This window comes from Miniopterus natalensis, chromosome 1, assembly GCF_054644295.1.
Source record: "Miniopterus natalensis isolate mMinNat1 chromosome 1, mMinNat1.hap1, whole genome shotgun sequence".
Lineage (NCBI taxonomy): Eukaryota > Metazoa > Chordata > Mammalia > Chiroptera > Miniopteridae > Miniopterus > Miniopterus natalensis.
Genome location: NC_142081.1, coordinates 117,683,942 through 117,702,076, shown reverse-complemented (window position 1 = coordinate 117,702,076; position 18,135 = coordinate 117,683,942). Strand labels below are relative to the sequence as shown.

General features: G+C 38.2%; 1 protein-coding gene across 1 annotated transcript in view; it reads left to right on the top strand.

Annotated features, from left to right (window-relative positions):
* Window positions 1-18,135, top strand: part of CUBN (cubilin) — a 256,784-nt gene that overhangs the window by 159,432 nt on the left and 79,217 nt on the right. The window contains exons 39-46 of the mRNA XM_016213239.2: window positions 808-1,000; window positions 3,993-4,190; window positions 8,546-8,692; window positions 10,751-10,941; window positions 11,093-11,276; window positions 14,698-14,872; window positions 16,047-16,225; window positions 17,514-17,723. Of these exons, the coding sequence (XP_016068725.2) occupies window positions 808-1,000; window positions 3,993-4,190; window positions 8,546-8,692; window positions 10,751-10,941; window positions 11,093-11,276; window positions 14,698-14,872; window positions 16,047-16,225; window positions 17,514-17,723 (1,477 nt within the window). The remainder of the gene's footprint in view (window positions 1-807; window positions 1,001-3,992; window positions 4,191-8,545; window positions 8,693-10,750; window positions 10,942-11,092; window positions 11,277-14,697; window positions 14,873-16,046; window positions 16,226-17,513; window positions 17,724-18,135) is intronic.

Here is an 18,135-nt window from a genome sequence, read left to right as displayed (position 1 = left end):
TTGGCTATTTTACTCTCAGATTCTCAAAGGCTATGATTCCACCGTATTCATCTTGGGGTCACAGTGGCTCAAATAACTCAGTACCTGTTAGGTGCTCAGTATGTGAGACAGTAATTATTACACAATTTGAAAAACTGAGCTTACATAGTAACTCCAGTAGAGAAATGTATGATAACAATTATAATTAATCTGTTCCAAATTATTTAGGAGAAGATTGAGGGAAAGGTAGGAAATGTGGTTGAATAGCATCCATCCATCCACATGGGCAATAAAAAGAAAATGTGCTCCATGCTGTGTGTTTGCGAACCATCATAAAATATGTCTCTAAATAAGTATTTAATATTTTAAAGCAAATGAAAAGACTTATTGAGTGCTTTGAAGGTGTGCTGAGCTGTTGCAAGCTACGATTCTCTCGTTGTTATTAATTCAGTTTCTTTGCTTCTGTGGAGAGAGGAGCTCCTTTAGGACACCTGTTCCCTTCCTCTCACTAAACCTGTGCTCTTTCTTGTTTTTCCCCCCCTTTCTTCCCAATTCCCTTTGAGGCCCCAAAGCACATCCAATAACTGTTGTTTTTGTATCCCTATTCTGGTTTCTACTTTTTCATCACCAAATTTTACTGTAAGTCATACAATGAGCTCTATATTTAATGACATTTTTTATTTTAGAACAGGTTCGTTCACTCACTTATTTTTTCCATTATGATAAAATTATTTTAACATAAGGCATTCTTTTAGTTTTTCAATGAAGAAAAATAGAGGAAATTGCCTTCACTCAATGATCTATTTATTATCTGTTTTTTACATGCAGATTTATGATGGTGCTGGCATTCACTCCCGCCTCGTTGGAACCTACTGTGGTACCCAGGGCCAATCCTTTAGCTCCACAGGAAATACTTTGACATTTCGGTTTTCTTCTGACTCTTCAATCTCAGGGAAAGGATTCCTTCTGGAGTGGTTTGCAGTGAATGCTGCTGTTGGACCCTTACCTACCATTGCTCCAGGTGTGTTTGGTAACAAATGAAATTCTTTTTAGGGGCTGATATGTGTAGGCCAGCATTTTAAAGGGTCCTGCCATAATAGGGGCAACTACACAAATGAGTGAGAAGAATAAATACAGCCCCCAAACCTTCCTCCATAGGTACAGGTGCTCTTTCCATTTCATAGATATGTAAAAATTGTATGTTTGCCCTGGCCAGTGTGGCTTAGTTGGCTGGGCGTCATCCCATGCCCCGAAAGGTTGCTGGTTCGATTCCCAGTCAGGGCACGTGCAAGAGACAGCAGATCAATGTTCCACTCTCACACTGATGCTTCGCTTTCTCTCTCCCTTCCTCTCTCTCTATAAACCTATGAAAATATTTAAAATAATAATTTTAAAAATAGAAATTGTATGTTTGTTTCTATAAATGCTAGTTTCCCATTATATTTTTATATTAATTAACAGCTTAATATACATGTTATTCTACTTAAAATATCTACAGATCACCTTAGAGATCTCTGAAAATTTGATTTGCAAATACCACACACACACACACACACACACACACACACACACACACACTAGTTAAGGGTCCACTAATAGAAGGAAGTAACTGTTTTCCCTCTATATTTCACTTTAAATTTTCCTTCAGAAATGCTTCACTTTCCCGTTTTCTGGTTGTAACCCTTCATGTTTCAAGGTAAAATTGGCCTAAATTTTAAGCTTTTATTTTGCTATTTTTAGGACATCCTTAGTTCTCTCAGTAAACAGTGTTTTGGGAGACTGTGCTCTTTCCTTAAAAATTTGTTTAAGCAAATTTGAATGGCTTTTATGAATCTGAAGACTGACACAGAAGAAATCCAGCAGATATTTCTTGGAGCATACTCTTAGTTTTTGAAATATTTGATTGGAACATGTTATCATAGGGTCTCACTGAAGAATATTCAAACTGTGAAATTATTGTGGGAGTAAACAGACCTTCAAAAACCAGAGTCTATTTGCTTCTAACTTCTTGAGAGTTTGTATCAACAAAGATCACTGAAGGTATAACTCATACTTATTTTAATGAACCTTAGTATTCTGTTCCGAGATGTTATTTTCACCTCTTTTATAAGGTACTTTCATAATATTGAATATGAATCTCTTCCTTAAAATACTAATCCATTTATGCTAGAGCAAAGAGCCATCAGCAGGATGGCCAAATGTAATTTAGAGCTGTTCATTTAAGTCTGAATAGCTCTTGTAAGTAAACTTGAGTTAAACTTCTTTTATATCCACAAATCTCAAGTTAGAGAAGGAATCACTAATTCATACAAAACATTATGTCAGCAAATATAATTTAGTACTCACAAAAAAATAAATTTTTTTCTCACACATGTATTCTATAATTATATAATTTAAGTGGATAAGTAAACATAAAATCATAAATCTCAATTTTCTTAATTAAGAACAAGGGAAGGAGAAAGTAAGAGGGTGAGAGAACTTTATAATTTACTAGTTATCTAAACAGTATAAATGACTATCTCATGATGATATCACATGCTGAGGTTTTCATTAAAATGAAAAAAAGCCTAACATTTTACAACATATTAATATATTGAACATGGTATCACCAGCATTTCTTACGCATACAGATGCTTAATTTAATTCAACAAACATTTATTGAGGATTTACTATATAGATACACTGAGGTGAGTGTACACTGACTAAGAAAGGAAACCAAGATATACTCTCTGCTTCCTAAGAACTTAACAGTATTTGGGAAAGATAAAGCACTCATTATATCAGTTAAATAACAATATGGTAATTAAATGATTAAATGACAAATGAGGTGGGGTAGGTAGCAAAAAAGCAATGGAAGGAAAAGAAGCTTAATGTGGACTAGGGTCATCTGAAGGCAATTAAATATGTCAGGTAGGGACCCTGTGCATTGCTTGCGGGAGTGTAAAACGGTACAGCCACGTTGGAAAAGTTCAGCTATGATCCAGCAGTTCCACCCTTAGTTATGCACCTAAGAGAATTGAAAATGTACATCCACACAAAAATTTATACATGGCTGTTTATAGAAACATTATTCATGATAGTGTAAAAGAGGAAACAACCCAAATGTCAAACAAGAGAAGAATGGAAAAGCTAAATGTGGAATATTCATACAGTGTAATACTAGTCAGCCCTAAAATAAAGAGATTACTGATACAGGCTAGAGGAGTGATGAACCTTAAAATATTATGTTAAGGAAATGAAGCCGGTTACAAAAGGCCCATATTATAGGATTATATTTATATGAAACGTCCTGAATGGGCAAATCCATAGAGATAGAAAGTAAATTGGTGATTTCCATGGACAGGTGGAGTGGAGAACAGAGAATCAATGGTAATGGGTGTTGAGTTTCTTTTTGGAGTGGTAAAAATGTTCTAAAATTAGATACCAGTGATGGTTGCAGAACTTTGTGAGTATAGTAGAAATCCCTGAACTGTACGTTTTAAAAGGGTAAATTTTATGGTGTATGATGATAGCTCAATAAAGCCATTATTTTTTTTAAAAAAAATACCCGAATAAAAATAATGAAGGCTGTTCTTGTTATAAGCTCATGTGCTTTTTTGAATATTTCAGTTTACCAAATTGAAAATTGCTTCAAAACTGCCTAGATATAAATGGCATGATGAACAGCTATAGTAAAAAGGTAAAGATTAAAGCACATGGGGAGCAGAGTTCTACCTAGATGATGATGAGAAAGGGTCTTCTGCGTGGGCTTCATGCTTAACAAACCATCGGCACTCAATGAATGGGTTGTGTGGCAAATTAGGTGAAAGGGTAGAATACAATGTGTTTTTCTTCAAAAAAATTATGTTCATCACAGCTGTCTGAATCAGTGGGTTTAATACATGGTTTGTAGATTTTGAGGAAATCGTTTTCACTGGCTGTTTCCTTCTGGCACAGGACTGACACTTTGCACTGAAAGTACTAGTGTCATTTCATCAGAGGTGCTTCAGAGGTGTTGCCTTTTCACTCTGCAGGTGCTTGTGGCGGGTTCCTGAGGACAGGAGAGGCGCCAGTCTTTCTTTTCTCCCCAGGCTGGCCTGAAAACTACGGGAACAGGGCTGACTGTGTGTGGCTTATCCAGGCTCCTGATTCCACTGTGGAGCTCAACATCCTCTCCCTGGACATTGAATCTCATGGAACATGCAACTATGATAAACTTGTGATACGAGATGGTGAGAGACCTTTAAAACACAAAATAAAACCAAAAACTACCAGGTTTCCACTTGACACACATGTAGTTACATTCAATGATAATCATACTTGTTTACTACCTTCATCCACTTGCATGGAATTTCACAGATATTATGATTAATGAAGGCATCAGATACTAGAATTGGCTACAATTTCTGAAGAACATAAGGAGACTATAAAATTGCCACTAGCAAACTCATGTACATACTATGTCAGGGACAGGATTACATTCCTAAGAAGAAACACTGCCTTTGGCTTAAGGAGGAAATAATAGTCTGAGTTTCCAGGTAGCACTGCTGTCTTGTTGAAAGGCTTTGGAAATAAATCTTGATATTTTATACTTATGACTTTAAGATCCAAGTGTGAAAAGTATAATTACAATGTATTCAATCCTCTTTGTCTACTGATTCTCTGGGTAGAATGGGTAGAATTAAGGGCTAATATTTTTCATCTTTCCTTCCATACACAGGTGTGGTATTGCTATGCACTGATTGAGGGATATGAATGATGCTAATATGCAATGTGTACAAACTGTGCTTCACAATTTGCATCAACATCACCTGGGAATTTGCTAGAAACACAGATTCTGAGCCCCATGCAACTAGAAGCTCTCTCAGGATGGGTCCCAGATCTGTGATTTCAAAAGCCCTCAGGCAGAGCCAAGATTAGAGTGAGGAGAATAAAGCTGGACCAGGCAAAGTGCATCGTCAGATCCTGCCTTTGTTTAAAATTTTAGTATTTTGTTCATTTTACATTGTCATTTTTTTAAATATTGCACTGAAATATTGTTTATCTTGATTTCTGAGGTCTGTAGCACCTCCTTAAATTTTGCCCTTGATTTGAGGTGGTTCGCTTGCCTGGCCTAGGCTCCAGGTGATTCTGATGGTCTCTAAGTTTGAGAACCACTTCTCTGCACGATAGATGCTGCAACTTCAAATGCCTTTCTAGACAACAGGTAACACAACCAGTGAAGTGTTAAACTGGAGAACAGAATTAAAGGGGCAGCTATTAGGAATGCAGGTTCGACGTTTGGATCTTAATTTTTTAGATGTGAGAAATACAGACTTTTCTATGAATTTTCCAAATGTTCAATAATGAAAAATATTTCAGAGCATATTTGGGGTCCAACAAACGTGCTTGCTTTTGGCCCACAGGTTGCTAGTGTGCAAGCTCTTAGTTTCCTTATTCCCTCAACCCTAGACACTAAGTATAGTGAGAAAAACCAATGGCAAAGATGCTTTACTTTCCTTCTGTGGAGGCTGGACCCCAAGGAAAGACTCAAATTAATCAGACAAACGGGATGAGATTATAAATCATAGTTTCCCCCTTTTTCTTATCAACAATCAGCTATCAGCACATTGCCCAGAGGAACTATCATCTTTCCTCATAGCAAGGCATTCCTGTGGATATTAAAATTTTAATTTTCTCATGCAATAAAATTTGTGTGTCCTCGCACACATATTCTGAATATTCAGAACCCAGTGCAAACTTTAAAAATGTGTCAATGGATGAATTATGGTTATTTTAAAAAAATCACTTTTATTGATTTTGTTCCACCAATAACTTCTCCTGGAAGCCTCAAACCTCAGGAGTGGTCCTTTTCTTCTTCTGGGTGACCTTGCACAAATTACTAAAAGGCGCCAAGTCTCTTTTATCATTTGTGAAAGAGACTAACATCTTCTTCCCAAGCTTGTTGTGAGGATCTGGGAAAGTAATGAATGCAAAGTCACCTAGCAAAAACCCTGGCATTTGGTCGATGGAGAATTTGGAACAGTTTAATTCAGATTTCAATTTACCGTGATAGAGATGTTTCTAAAAGAGGTTTCACCATATTCTGTTCATAGAATGAAAGTGTTCTTGCTGAGACATAGAGCTGCTCCAGAGAGCGCAGTAAATTGAAGTATATACCAAACGATGACAGTATTTTTAATTGGCTGCGTGACCTATCCATATAGATTCCTTTTTGTTCACTAACAGTGTGTGTAGATGCCCAATAAGTTTATTCTTTCCTTATCTGTTTATTTACTCATTCACGAAAGAGTTGAGTGCCTACTATGTGTTAATTACTGGGAATTTTTTTTCATTTGCACCATAGTAATAGATCTTTAGAATTAAATTTCAAGTCCCACTTCAGCGACTTGTTCTTTTCAACCATATTTTTGCTTCCAAGAAGCAAGGTCATAGAACATTTTGAAGCAAGTATCTAAATCCCATTGGTCACAAGCTCTGCTGCTCGGCCAGTCATCATAGCCCCTTGGCCCTCTGGTGGCTGTGGACATTCCTGGGCCACCATAAAGTCCCCTGTGGCTTTCCTGCATATTCATTTTGCAGAGTTGTCATGTTTCAAAATCAAATCAATCTTTTCCAGATCAGGCACCAATAAATTTTGCATACCAAAGATTTCCACAAACTGAGGTTCCATGACACTGCATTGGGCCTAAAAACCAAGTTAAGAAAATAAGAAAAGGAGGGAGGGAGGAAGGGAGGAGAGGGAGGGGAAAGAAAAAAGAAAGAAAAAAATTGTATCAAAAATTAGCAATCCTTTTATTTGTTGAACTTTCTTTTTGATCCTAAATAAATCATTTAATACCATAGTTTGGGCACCTGGAGTTAATTGGCCAAGGTCTCAAACCCTTGTTGACTTCAGTGCTCTGTGCCCTTAGGCAAATTATATATCCCCTCTAAGACTTTTTCCTGTCTACAAGGTGAGGATAATAGTAATACCTACTTAGTAGTGTCACTGTGAAGATATAATCAAGCATTACATGAAAAGCACTAAAAATGGTAACAGTAATTGCTCAATAAATGTCAGCTACTAATATTCTCAGGCTCAGCTTGCACTTCTCTAAAATGAGGATGCTGGACTAGAAGGTGAAATCACCAACTGATCTTCTAGTCCTAGTCCTGTACTTTTCTTTGACTTGCCCCTCGCTCCTAAAGAGTGGGTTCATTCCTGCTGCAGTCCATATGTTGCGCTGGTGGAAAGCTCTAGAAATACTGCAGTTTTATTATGGACACCAGGAGAGGGACAAACCATCTTGTGGTTATTGGGTTATCTACTAAATCAGTTAGTTCATCAATAAGTAATTATTTAGAGGTAAGCATTGTTTCATCAATCTGGGTGAAGTTTAGGAAAGAAATCCCCAGTCTCACTGAGCGATAAAATATACACATATGAAATAAATACTAGTATATAATAACTTCAAAATGTGGCAAAACATACGATTACAGAATAAGTTAACAAAAACAATTTGGGATGAAATGTGTAGCAAAATAGCATAGTGAAGATAAATACAAAAAAAGTTAGAGATAAAATTTTAAACTGCAAAAAATACAAAAGTTTCTGGGAGTCAGAAACCCTCCCAAGAATGTTTTCTCAAGCATCTTGTATTTATAGAGATGCCATTACATTTGTAATTATGGAAAATAACTTGTTTACTAAAGTAGTTAATAATGAGTGAGTTTTAGGTAGTGGTCAGTGTCAAAAAGGACTCATTTTGCTAGTTGTGTGAAAGGGCAAATTTCCTCATGTCTCATATTCTATTTTTGTTTTATGAGCTTGAGATTCATTAAGTCTCTGCCTTAGGGAAAAAAATAATGTGTCTTCCCAGCCAAGGAATCCAAGGCTGTTACAATTTCCTTTGCTCCATTCTGGCTTTGACGGGTACAGTTTGACCGAAACTGATCTAAGAGAAGCCAAAGGAAAAAGGGCCCTGAGGGGACCCAGCTCTCCTTTGTGTCTCTGGAGGAGCACACATGCTGAATCTATGTTGTCTCACCCTCCACACATGGACATAAGTGTGTCCTTTCAACAGCAGAACAAACAATAACAAACAAATGCAGTGTCAGACAAGAAAAACAAAAAACACCCTGGAGCTGATGGCACACATCTTGGCAAATGACCTTATAACGTGAGTACAGGATCTGAGGCTGAAGAACCAACGTTTCTTTCTCTTTTAGATTCTTGACCTTCAGCCATCAGAATAATTTAGGTCGGTGCCTAACTCACACATCAGCTCTGGTCTGAAATCACTCCCAATCCCGTGGACTCTGATTTTGAGTTTAATGCCAGCAAGAACTGTCAGCCAGTGTTTAGAAAGACAGTGGGAATGTCAAAGTGTTTATCGGAAAAGGTAAAGAGAAAGGCAGGAGGCACCATTACCAAGGAGCCAGAATGACGTGTCCCTGGAGTGTCCTTGTACTTGAGAATCACATGTGCTGGGAAGGCAGATGTTCTGAGAAAAATGTGTGAGCTGCTTTGGCTGGGTTGCAAATGATGGCGGAGGAGATTCTGAAGACATATTTTTATGCTGGTGTTTCCTTTCCTTGGTTCTAGGAGACAATGACATGGCCCAGCAGCTGGCAGTTCTCTGTGGCAGAGAGATCCCTGGGCCCATCCGGTCTACGGGAGAGTACATGTGGCTCCGGTTCACCTCGGACTTCAGTATAACCAGGGCGGGCTTTAACGCATCCTTCCACAAGAGTAATGTGCTCCAACTTATTTAGTCAAATCTCATTCCATCTAGCCTACCTCTTGCTCTCGCCCTAATCTTCTCTGCTCACTTTCCCATGTCAGGACACAGGTTGATTCTAAGTCAGAGGACACAGGTCCTTGCCCAGCCTCTGGATGGCTGTCCTTATGTCAGCTACTGAGTCCTGATCCAAGAAACTGGCCAAGTTGTACAAAAGGATCCCTGCCTTCAGGTCTCTGGGTGGGGCATCTTCCCCCCCACATTAGGCACAAGAGTAAGATCTTTAAAACAAAATTTCAGCCTAGCTGCGGCTGAAACTAGGAGACAGCACAAAGCCATACGCATCAAAGGAGCAGTAAGTCAGAGTTATCATCAGTCTGAGAAATAACCAGTCAAAGCAATACAGAAGATACCTTCGTAAATCTCTTGGTTGAAATCATTCATTTGAAGGGTGATAGGAAGAGTTTGTTCGTTGTGAAATATGAATTTGATGAGCCAGAGAATGCGCACAGTACATGGCAGGCTATCATGTGCAGTGTGATTGAGACTTTCAAAACTTGACAAAATGCGAAGGCCAATAACTTTAAAATCAAACTAGATTAAAGTTCAAGAAGTACTTCATGGAATATGAAATATCAAAGAGACTCTCGTGTTTTTAAATGAAACACATAATTTTATAGTAGAGTATCAATCTAGGCCTTAAAAATTAACATTCTCTCCACTATTGTGTATGCCTTTTATAGAGCAGAGAGCGACTGAAGACAAATTGTCTTTCTCCAGGGAGGTAGGCTGCATAGTGATTTAACAGAATGGGCTTTGGAATCAGACAGACCTAAAATAAATTTCCACCTCTGCAATTTAGCAAGTTGTATGAACTCTCTGCTCTCACTCACCGATGAGCTGTTCAGTCCCTGGCAACTGGCAGATCACTGCCTGCTCCCAGGATTTTCTTTCCTGAACTCCCAACCCCTCACTCTCTCTCATGTATCTCATGTATGTGTGCATGGAAGCTCATGATGTATAAAGTTACCATGTGGGAAACTGAATTCTTGACTCCCACCATTTTCCAACACCCCTCCCAGGTTTTCTCATGCAACACTCTTCTCAATTTTAAGTATTTTTCTAGCTATTGAAAAATAGCTAGTTGGTGTCGTCCTTGATTCATTTGTCTTTTCTCACTCTATAAATCATAATCATTAACAAATCAAAATGCTTCTACCCTCACAATATATCTAGGTTCCAACTACCTCCCACTGTTTCTCCCTCACCATCCCAGTCCAGGCATCTATCATCTCCCCTTGGACCAAAAAATCAACCTGTTTTTGGGCACCCTGCTTCTGCTTTTCTCAGCCCTCTCTCACAGTTTAAGTATTGCAGATAGAATGATTCTTTTAAAATTTAAGTCAGAGCATGCCATCCTGATGCTCAAAACCCTTCAATGTCTTCCATTTTCTTACTAAAAATAAATCTTTTTAGCTTCCTGCATGACCCACTCTGCTACCCTTTGGATCTCTCATTCTGCTTCATCCATTCTGACTTTCATGACTTGCTTACCACTAACACATCAAGCCTTTTCACCAGTGTGTTCTGGATCGGAATGCTTTTCTCTCTCAAAGCCTATGGCCCAATCCCTCATTTCATTCAGGCCCTGCTCAGATGTTACCCCAACAGCGCGGCTTCTCTAACACCCACAGGCAACACAGGACCACTGTCCCTCTCCTTGTTCATTGTTCTTTATAGAACTTAACACCCTCTCACATATTACATGTGTTCATTGTACGTCTTACTTATCTGTAAAGTAAGGTTCATGAAAGTAAGTGTCTCTGTTGCATCCTTCCCTTTCCTAATCTTAGCAACAACAACAGAAGGAGTACCCAACAGTGTGCACTCGAGAAATGCTTGTTCTGCTCATCACTTTCCACACTTTGGCCTCAGTTAGTTTCAAAGCCACCCTTCTATTGCCTAAGTTTGAAAATTCACAAGAAAACCTGAAAAGCCTAATGTTCTTTAAAGGGTTTCTTTAACTTTTCAATTAAAAAAATTGATTTTCTTTGTCTCTTCTTGGGAAGGCTGTGGTGGATATTTGCATGCCAACAGAGGAATTATCACGTCACCCAACTACCCGGAGACCTACCCTCCCAACCTCAACTGCTCTTGGCACGTCCTGGTTCAGAGTGGCCTGACTGTCGCCGTCCACTTTGAACGGCCCTTCCAGATTCCAAACAGAGGCTCTTCTTGTAACGAGGGGGATTACTTGGTGGTAGGTCTTGTTTGCTACTTTTGCAAATTACTTTCTGCAGACTTCATTCAGAAAACAAAATGATGAATTTTCTCTCCTGGGACATGCCAATAGAGCTTTTGTGTCTTTAATAATATGAAGAAATGTACACAATTTTAATTTGTATCTCCAGCTAAAAAATGGACCTGATATCACTTCACCACCCTTGGGACCCCATGGAGGAAATGGTCATTTTTGTGGCAGTCGTCCTTCATCCACTCTGTTCACCTCAGATAATCAAATGTTTGTTCAGTTTATTTCTGATAATAGTAATGGAGGGCAAGGATTTAAGATCAAATATGAGGCAAAGAGCTTAGGTAAGTATTCTCACTGAATATAATGTCTGCACTTTTCCTGCAATTGTTTGCTCTTCTTTGTTTAAATAGACTTGAGAAAAAACTATGTAAAGTTTCTGAATTAAGAGTAATGAGAATAACTACCTATCATCAAGCACTTACTTTATGTTAGATACATTCAGTATCTCATCATGACTACTTTTTAAGGAAGGTATCATTGTTCCCATTCTACAGACAAATAAAATGAGGCTTAGATTTCCCCCCCAAGGCCACAGAACAAGAGAATAAACAAAGTAAAATTCTCCATGAGTATAAATTGAACTGATCTTAACGATCCCCTGAAATTCCTTAGATTTCTCCATTATAAAATATCTATTATAAGTTACATTCACTTATAGAAATGTTGTAAGAATAATAATTACATTGTCCTGTAATCATTTATATGTTTCCTTTCAAATGAACACATAATCCTCTGATTCTATTACACATTTACTTATATATTACAGTAGTAATCTTTACTTAATTAGCTACACTTGATTATAATTATATTTAATTCTACTGTAATGATTTAATTTTGTGACATTTATTTTTACATAATGTTTAATTGAATAAATAAATAAATAAATAAGCATGACTTCAAACAAAGCAGTAGTATCAGTAGAGAGTATATCTTTGCTTCAAACTTAGGTAACAGGATTTCAGAATAATCTTATGATTTAATACATGCTAATCTATGAAGTTACATGCTTTATTACACATTCTCCACAATATGAGAATTAATGCAGCATAACTTCTTCATTTTGGGAAAGGAAAAGAAATAACTCTCCAAAGGATACAGAAAATCAGCTAAGAGCTCAAGTAGGTTCTATGACTTCCCAGCACTTGAAAGGACCTTTAAAGAGGCAGCTCTGTGACACCAGCACCGTCACACTGTAAGTCAGGAGCTCTGGCCCCTCCCTGTCTCCACGCTGAGCTTCGCTGCTGAGTCATGACTCGGCCGGATTTCACCGAGTCCTGAGACTTGGTAGAGTAACAGAGCCTGCGTCTAGTGAGGAGACTTCAGCCCATTGCACAGAATTCTACTTCTCCACCTTCACCTCTGCTAGACTGAGTCCTGAACTATATTTTTAAAATCAACATTTAGGAGGAATTTAGATACACTAAAGGTCTATTTGAAAACACTAGGACTCTTTTATTATTCCTCTGTGGACCCTCTAGTCATGCAAGAATGGCAGCACTATTACCTCTCCTCATCTTTCTGACTTGAATATTAGACTTAGCTGTCTTTTGATTTCTATTGCTGGGCAACCCCAACAATTCGATCACTCTCCTTTTTCCCGACTTTTTAATTCAACCATTTTCCTTAACTACACAGTCAGCCTTCTAGTCCCCATCTGTCTTTCCACCACACTTAACTTCTATGCCACTACCATTTCTCAGCCTTTAACATGGTATTTGGGGGACAACTTCTGACACCAAAGTCTCCTCGTTCTAAATCATCTTTTTCCAGAGACACTCCTTCAGTATAGTCAATTGAGATTTCCATGTTCCTGTGCTCAATGCTCTTTATTTTCACCAATTAATTGACTTATTAATTAATTAAGCAAACATTTACCAAGTGCATTACACCTTGCAAACTACCAAGTTTCGTCAAGGAGTTCACAGTGCAGTGGAGGAGACAGGTACAATTAGAACATGGCCTGATAAGGGCTGGATAGAGGAATGCCTCAGGAGCTATGCAAACACGTAAGAGAAACACCTAGCCCAGCCTGAAGGATCAGAGAAGGCTCCAGAAGATGACTAGAGATATGCCAGTCAGTGAGGAAAAGATGTGACAACATATAAATTCTCAATGGTTACGTGATAAGGCAAATCATCCCACCTGAAAGAATTCACTACTGCCAGGGAATAGAGGTAAATAGAGGGTGTCCCCCAAAAATGTGTACACACACTTTGAATAATTATAAAGGCAGTGTTTATTAAAATACATTTCATTTCCAAAATTGAGCTCTCAGCTGTTAAAGTGTGTATACATTTTGAGGGGACACCCTGTATAATGGTGATGAAGCAGGCAGGGATCATAATGCAAGGGCGATAGCTGCCACCATAAGGAGTTATGATTTTAGCTGAAAGGCAATGGGGAGCCCTTGAAAGATCTTAATCCAAAGCATGAGTGGCATGATCAGATTCGAAACATGAGTGTGACTGCAACAGTGAAAATACACTGAAAGGAGAAAGACTAAGGTGGAGAGACCAGATGAAAGAGTAATTCAGGGAAAAAGTATTAGACCCTGAACTAAGGTACTCCCGGCCATGTGGACCCCACACAATGGACTGATGGACTGCAACTGGCCTAATGCTGTACCGGACCCAGCTCCACCATGGAAAGGAAACTGGACACTGGCTTTGCTTCTAGCTCTACCGATTCTCCAGCTGCACCTCTTCCAGGACTGGATTAAGGGAAATGGGACTTTGGAAACTGAGAGATAATTCCACGAAAAGAAAGCTTTCTGTCTCATCTCATCTTCCCCTGGGGGCCTCAGGAAATGCTTAACAATTTGAATGGAACACAACCAGGAAATTTAGATTTTGCAAGAATTCTGAAGGAAAAACTAGGAGTGAGGGAGTTAAAGGCAATCAGAGGAGTTTGCATTTTAAAGTTTCAGAGATGAAGGAGTTCTGGGTAATAACAAAATTCAGGAAATGACCATAAGTGGCTGAATGACAGTGGAAATAAATGTCAGTAGAATTTAGCAGACCTGGTATCTGTGAGGCTAAGGTATGGGACAGGTTAACCGTTAATTACCCCATTTAGCCAGTTTATTGTTTGGTTTGTTTGATGAGCTTGACAAAAAAAATGCTTGTTGATAAAATGAAAGTATTGTTTACATAATACTTTGGTCTCTTAGAAAAGTCTAAAAGCTCATTTATCTTTTTGCATAAAGTGGCTAATAAATTCTCTCATGCTATCCATCTCTTGCTCCTCAAATGCATCTAACTCCCAAAGAAACATAATGAGCAAATGCCCACGGAGCTGTGCAAATATATAGCTGCTAAGTCTTTTAAACACATTAAGATCAGGGCTCTGCATCATTCTACTGAGCTGAGCAGTCAGTGGGCAGTTATATTTATATGCTTGCTTAAGTGGAGGGGACATAGCACTGCTCCCATGATGTCCTACTGCTTGCGCTGTGCACCAGTCATTCTGTTGGCCTTAAGGAAAAAGGAAACTTGGTTTGGCAAGTTAAAAAGTGACACACTTGGCAGCTTCCATGATAGCAAATTCAGAATTTATTTGCTTAAAAACTAAATAAGGATAATTTCAGATGAAAGGAAATTGAAATTGGAAATATAGATAAAGAGACTTTTAAAAATGATCATGGCAGTTGATGCCATTCTTTTTCTCCAGACTGTAGATTGATTTAACTGTGTTTCCCAACAGCCTGTGGGGGCAATATCTACATCCACGATGCAGATTCTACTGGTTATGTGACCTCCCCCAACTACCCAGACAGTTATCCCCAGCACGCTGATTGCATCTGGCTCATCGCCACGCCTCCTGGAAAGCTCATAAGGCTACAGTTCGAAGATCAATTCAATATTGAAGTGACACCCAAGTAGGTCACCCCCATTTAATTTTTCTCCTAGCCAGAGTTAGTATATTTTTTAGCTGCCATGTCTCAGTACAATGTTCTTCTTCATTTCTTAGCAACACATACTGCATAGGAAATCCAGGGTTGCGGAAGGGAAATGCTTAATGCTCCAGCCTGAAAGCATTGCCTGCCAGTCACTGTCCCCTCAGCTGAGCAGATCGTCCACAGATATTGTTCTCGTGACCCTGTGCACATCCTCCCAGAGACACTGAGGATGGCTGTTTGAGATTTATGTGATCTGCTCTTCCTCTCGCAGGAAAAGTATAGTGTCTCTGCTAGGTGAGGATTTATTTGCCCAGCCTCATGCTGAGTGTCATAAATGATAAAATATCTGTGTAACAAATGGAAATTTGAGTTATGTGACACCAGGGGTCAGAAATAGAACTAAAGCAAGTACAGTACAAATTCTAATTTCTATTTAATAAGAATTCTGAAAGATAACACACCAGAAAGTAAGTCATACTATGTTGAACACAAAGAGAATAACTACATAGACACCCCCCCCAAAATCTATTTTATACTTCATTTAATAAAAGTGTGCATGCGTTTGCATAAATACATGTATGGTACAAAACTTAGATACAAGAGCTTTTGTTTACCATTTCTGGGCACCTTATACAATGCCACTCTCCCAGTCAGTGAGCATTCATTGGCTGATTGACTTTCTCATTAAATATTGAGTAAATCTGCTTGTATGGACATAGAAAATCCCAGCTGAGACTCCATGAGCCCAGGTCACAGAGCTGTCAAGAGAGAGTTCATCTTTGTGAAGTGAAATGGGTTGAATCATGTGAAATAAAATACTTGTGTGTGTTTTTAAATTCCTAGGGGATAATTTGAGAATGACTTTTAAATTTGTAAAACTAATGCAGAATATGGGAGGCAAGTGAGTATTCTTCAGTGTGGTACATGTAAAACCCGTCTTTTTGAGCTACTAACTGAGGGGTGTGTCATGATTCAGAAGAATATTATACAGTATTCTCAAGTAACACCCTACTTAAATTGACTGTCACAGTGTTTTCTGCTCCAGAAAAGATAACTTAATAATTCCCTTGGAAAAAGTGAGTGAAATCTTTTTTAGCAAAATATGTCAAAGCAATTGTCTTTATATATTAAACAGAACTTTCTTTCACTTTAGCTGTACATCCAATTATCTTGAATTGCGAGATGGAGCGGATTCAAATGCACCAATAATTTCCAAGTTTTGTGGGACATCTTTGCCCAGCAGTCAGTTGTCCTCAGGAGAGGTGATATACTTGAGATTCCGGTCTGACAACAACTCCACTCATGTGGGATTCAAGGCCAAGTATTCTATAGGTAACGCTTTTTATATTCAATAAGAAACTAGTGACAGAATAAATACATTAAAACTTAAAAAAACAACCCCACACCATTATAAAAGAAGTATTTCCATCTGCCTAATTTTATTTTTTTTAATTTATTTTATTGCTGAGAGTATTACAGATGTCCCCAATTTCCCCACCTTTGCTCCCCTCCACCTATCTCCCACCCCACCCTAGACCTTCACCTGTCTCTTGTTTGTGTCCATGGGCGGTTCATATATGCTTATAAGTTCTTTAATAATTATTTTAATGATAGAGATAAGTAAGGAATATAAATGTTTAAAACTGCAAGTCACTGATTAATTTTAATTTTTACTTTGATTTTCATTTTAAAACACTCTTTATAAACTTGAATATTTTATATTTTATCCTAATTTGTGTGTGAAAAAGACACTCAGTTAAATCAAATTCTTGTTTCTTTCTATCATCGTGAAATATGTATTACTTTAAATAGTAAAACTCTTTAGCAAATAATAACTATATTTAGAACAGTGATTTTGAACTCCTCGTCATTAATAGATAATTGAGTTGATTTTCTCCCTAAGCCTCTAGTGCCAAATCAGTCACCAGAGAAAAAACAAATGTCTCTTTAGTGTTTTGATTTCCTTACTTAAAAAATTAGCAATAAGTATGCATACTGAAAATTCATTATAATAGGGTCACAATTACACAGAATTAAAGGTGGATCTGGACACTAACCAAATATATTCGACACATCCAGCACTTGGAAAGCCCAGTTGTTTCATAACATGATGCAAATTGTATATAGGTCAATCTATCACATCTAGCTAATGGAAAATAATTGAATAGTAATTTTCAAGGCCCTGAGATACCAGTTACTACAGTAAAACATGTATTTGATAGTTAAACTAGAAATGAACCATAGCACTCTCTCCAGCTGAATTTGTACTCAGTCTTCAGAATTACCAACACAGGATACTAGACAGGCCCTATCCTATCAATCTATCAGTTGGTTCTTGATATGAAATGTAATTGCAACTAATAGCTTTTACATGGCATCCTAAGAGAACTAAAGAGATATTACAGAATGTGTCCTCCAGCAGTCTTCTAGTCCAATAATTTCCCATTATTGGATTGAACTTGTGCTCTCATTTCTCTTTACTATTTCCAATAGTAAGGAAAGTACTAATAAAACATTTTCAGAATTTTTAAAACTTCAATTCGTGTTCGCTTGACACCTACAAGTTTTCAGATGTGCTGGTGAAATTTTAAAAAAACTAATATTGCTCTTTTTTTTGCAGCCCAGTGTGGGGGAACATTGACAGGGCAAAGTGGTGTCATCCAAAGCATCGGGTACCCAACACTTCCATATTCAGACGATTTATTCTGTGAGTGGCATCTCCGGGGTGCCTCAGGACACTATCTCACCATCCATTTTGAAGATTTTAACCTTCAGAATTCCTCTGGCTGTGAGAAAGACTTTGTTGAGATCTGGGAAAACCATACCTCTGGTCAGTAAAAGATGCCTGCTGTCTTTGGGGGTGTTTATTTTCACATGTACTCACTCAGCCTCTGGAGTTTCCTCACTTCCAAGAAAGGCAAAACTTTGTCTGTTCTTGGCAAAGAAGTGAAGATCAATCAGATGTGCAAAGTGCCAGCCTTTCTCTCCCTCCATGCACCCTAAACAACAGGTGTCCTGAGCCACAGGTGTCATTCTATAGCTTACCCTGCAGACCACTGACAGAGCACGGTGGTGGGAAGGCAGCTTCCTCCTGCTGAGACATTCCAGGGCCATGTGCAGTTATTTGAGGGATATCCTGTTGGGTAAGGAGAGGAAAGGGTAATGTAGCCTAGAAATAATATGAGATGGACACTTGTCACTCTATTTCTTCAGACCATTTCTTTAACCAAATGAGCTAGCCT